The sequence below is a fragment of the Octopus bimaculoides genome, chromosome 14, assembly GCF_001194135.2.
Source record: "Octopus bimaculoides isolate UCB-OBI-ISO-001 chromosome 14, ASM119413v2, whole genome shotgun sequence".
Lineage (NCBI taxonomy): Eukaryota > Metazoa > Mollusca > Cephalopoda > Octopoda > Octopodidae > Octopus > Octopus bimaculoides.
In genome coordinates, this window is record NC_068994.1 from 6,208,212 (window position 1) to 6,211,344 (window position 3,133).

At 34.6% G+C, this 3,133-nt stretch overlaps 1 protein-coding gene across 5 annotated transcripts in view; it reads left to right on the plus strand.

The window, feature by feature from the left end:
* Positions 1-2,846, plus strand: part of LOC106883335 (poly(A) polymerase beta) — a 36,568-nt gene extending 33,722 nt beyond the window's left edge. For 4 of the 5 annotated variants that reach the window (XM_052972648.1, XM_052972644.1, XM_052972645.1 and 1 more), the window contains 3 exons: positions 349-447; positions 1,533-1,634; positions 2,740-2,846. In XM_052972648.1, the coding sequence (XP_052828608.1) occupies positions 349-447; positions 1,533-1,634; positions 2,740-2,838 (300 nt within the window). In that variant the 3' untranslated portion in view covers positions 2,839-2,846. The remainder of the gene's footprint in view (positions 1-348; positions 448-1,532; positions 1,635-2,739) is intronic. The other variant, XM_052972646.1, reaches the window with a different exon arrangement.
* The last annotated feature ends 287 nt before the right edge of the window (positions 2,847-3,133 follow it).

Below are 3,133 nucleotides of genomic sequence, written 5' to 3' on the forward strand. Positions count from 1 at the left end.
TATATATATATATATAATAATAATATTAGGGATAAAAATCCAAAATTACACGTAAAATCTCAATTAAAATCAATTTATCAAAAATTAAAATAAGTTTCATAGTATTAAATATATATAAATATAGTTTTAAGCCAAAGAGCCAAGGTTCATGAACTCCTTGATATGTGACTTACATCGATGAGTTCATGAACCTTGGCTCTTTGACCTAAAACTATATATACATACATACATACTGAGGGAGAGAGGGAGAGTTAAAATGTTGGATAGAAAGGTTGATGAATAAGTAGAAATAAAGCCCTGAATTGAGCTTTGGGTCGCTTTACATGTAATATCTGTTGTTTCTTGCAGAGTGCTCCTGATACGAATTCATCGCCCAACAATCCAAAGAAGCGTTCACTGTCACCATTACTTAATGATTCACCTCCAAAACAGATGAAAGAAAAAGAAGTAATGTTTCTTTTCATCATCATCATCATCATCATCATTCTTGCCTTTGTCTGTTAAGTTTCTTGCTGAAGATTAGCACAGTTTTAATTGCATACTAATTTTATAATCCATGGATTAATATGCATAGCTTCTAAATATTTTATGCTAGATGGGAGATTCTGTTTGTTGTTAGATTTGTTATGTTTAATTAGATATATAGGACATCCTGTTTGTTGTGAAAGCTATAAGTTACATTTTAATTATTTCAATGAGAATATGATTGTTATAACTAATTACATTTAATTATATATATATATATATATATATATATATATGCTAGCATGGAAAGCGGACGCTAAACGATGATGGTGATGATATAGACACACATACATATATATACATTCATACATATGAATGAGAACCTGTTGTTATTCGTTATCAAATTGTTATTGTCATCATTTAATGACCCCTTTCCATGTTGGCATGGACTGGGGGACAAAAAATAGTTATATATTAATTATATAATATATGAGGTTTTGTTTGTTGCTACAGTTTTTAGTTAGTTAAATTTAACCGTTGTAATACCAACCTGTCCAAAATGACTCTTGGTTCTATGGTATAAGCTTCTTGTTTTAAAGTGATCCTAATTAAAACATCCAATTAAATCTTTAATTAATTTGTTTCAAATATCAGCTTACTAAATTATTCATTACTTACAATATACATTGCGAGCCAAAAAGTGTATTTCAACAGAAGTAACAGAAAGGTTCTGCATTAAGCAAACAATTGACAATTTTTTTGGCCATGACACTGCATGGACCCTAAGTAGTGCATATGTAAAATTTGAATTAAATCGGTTGGGTGCTTCTCGAGTTTTAGGGATTCACACAGACACACACACATTCTCAGTTTCATATATATATATATATATAACAGAAAGGTGTTGTATATGTATCTATGAGATTCTGTTGTATTTATTAGATAATTATAAATATATATAGTTTAATGTTATAAATGGTTGGAACGGATGTCTAAAAAGAGATCGCATAGGCCATTGATTCAAAATTTTTTCTAGCTGACCAGTTTATGTGTATTGTCTCTTGCAGAGTGCTCCTGATTTGAATTCTCCACCCAACAATCCAAAGAAGCGTTCACAGTCTCCATTACTTAACGATTCACCTCCAAAACAGCTGAAAGAAAATGATGAAGTAAGTGGGGATTGGTTACAAATTTATTTTCTTCTACGTGAAAGCAGCCCCCTTCCCGCAAAAGAACAAAAACAAACAAACCAAAAACTTAAAAGCTAGTTGGTTGTCTTTTGCTGTGTATATCAAACAATGTAGTAGATGAAATGCTGTGACACTCAACCAGTTCATGCCTGCATGGAAATAAGGCTGTAAACTGCTGAATTAAAAGCATATAATATTCATTCAAAATTTGATTTGATAACCATGAATCCATTGTTATAGTAAATGGTGGCAGTTGCAGGCTTTTAATATTAGAAATAGGTTTAGACAAACTTTTTGCTTTTCAACCAGCACCTCTATTCTTTTACCAACAATATTTTACCCCCACCACTTATGGCTCAGCAAAATTAAATATGGTACGAATATTTGCTGCTTACAGGTTGATTGCTCTTAGAAAACTGCTTGCACATAAGTCATTTTTATCAGTTTTAATATAGGGGTGTAGGCTTGGCTGTGTGGTTAAGCAGTTTGCTTCCCAACTCTGTTGTTTCAAGTCCAGTCCTACTGTGTGGCACCTTGGTCAAGTGTCTCCTCAACATTCTAACACCCACTTTTCTTTGCATGCGTGGGTCAGTCAGGATTTGTCGATGCAGATTTTATCAGAGGTCAGATGCCCTTCCAGTTGCCGACCCTCTCCTGTTTCCAAGCGAGGTAACATTACCCCATGGCCAGACCTTTTTTTATTTTTTTATTTTTTTCACAGAAGGCTGGAATCAAGGGAAGCCTCTTATATGACAGTGACACTCGTTTACAACTGCCACACTATATCAAGGCATGGAGAGAGAGACAGAGACAGATACACATGGACGATAGGCTTCTTTCAGTTTCCACCTGAACCTGAAACCATGTGGTTAGGAAGCAAATCTCTTGACCATACAACCACACATTCACTACAGAAGCATATAGCTAATGGCTGCAAAGCAGTCGATAATCTGTTGCTCTACCCTTTCCGTCAATCCATTTCCATGTCCATCCCTTTATAAAAATATGAATATTTCTCATGCTCATCCAGAAGATGCCAGTAACAGTTTTCGTTCTTTCTTTTCTCTCTTTTCCTCTCTTGCAGTCCATGTATGATGTTCCCGAACTGACCAGTCCAACGACTCAGGTGGCTTCGCAACCTTTTGCTATTCCACGTAATGCAATACGGTTAAAACTTAAATGAAACGGCTAGTTTTTGTTGTTGTTCTTCTTTCTTTCTATTGTTGGTGCAGTAGTATAGTCAGCTACTTCCAGTGTTCTCTGGATACACCTGCCCCCCCTCCGCCCCACTTTTTCCTTTTTTTCTCTCCCCCCCCCTTTTATGTGGTCCATTGTAAGATTAAGTATGCGTGTGCTTAAGGGATTTAAGCTGGACCCCTTGTAAGCAACACAAACCACCACCCCCATTTATTATATACTTGCTATAAAATATATGTATGTGTTTGTATGTATATATACATATATAAGAAAAAAAAAAT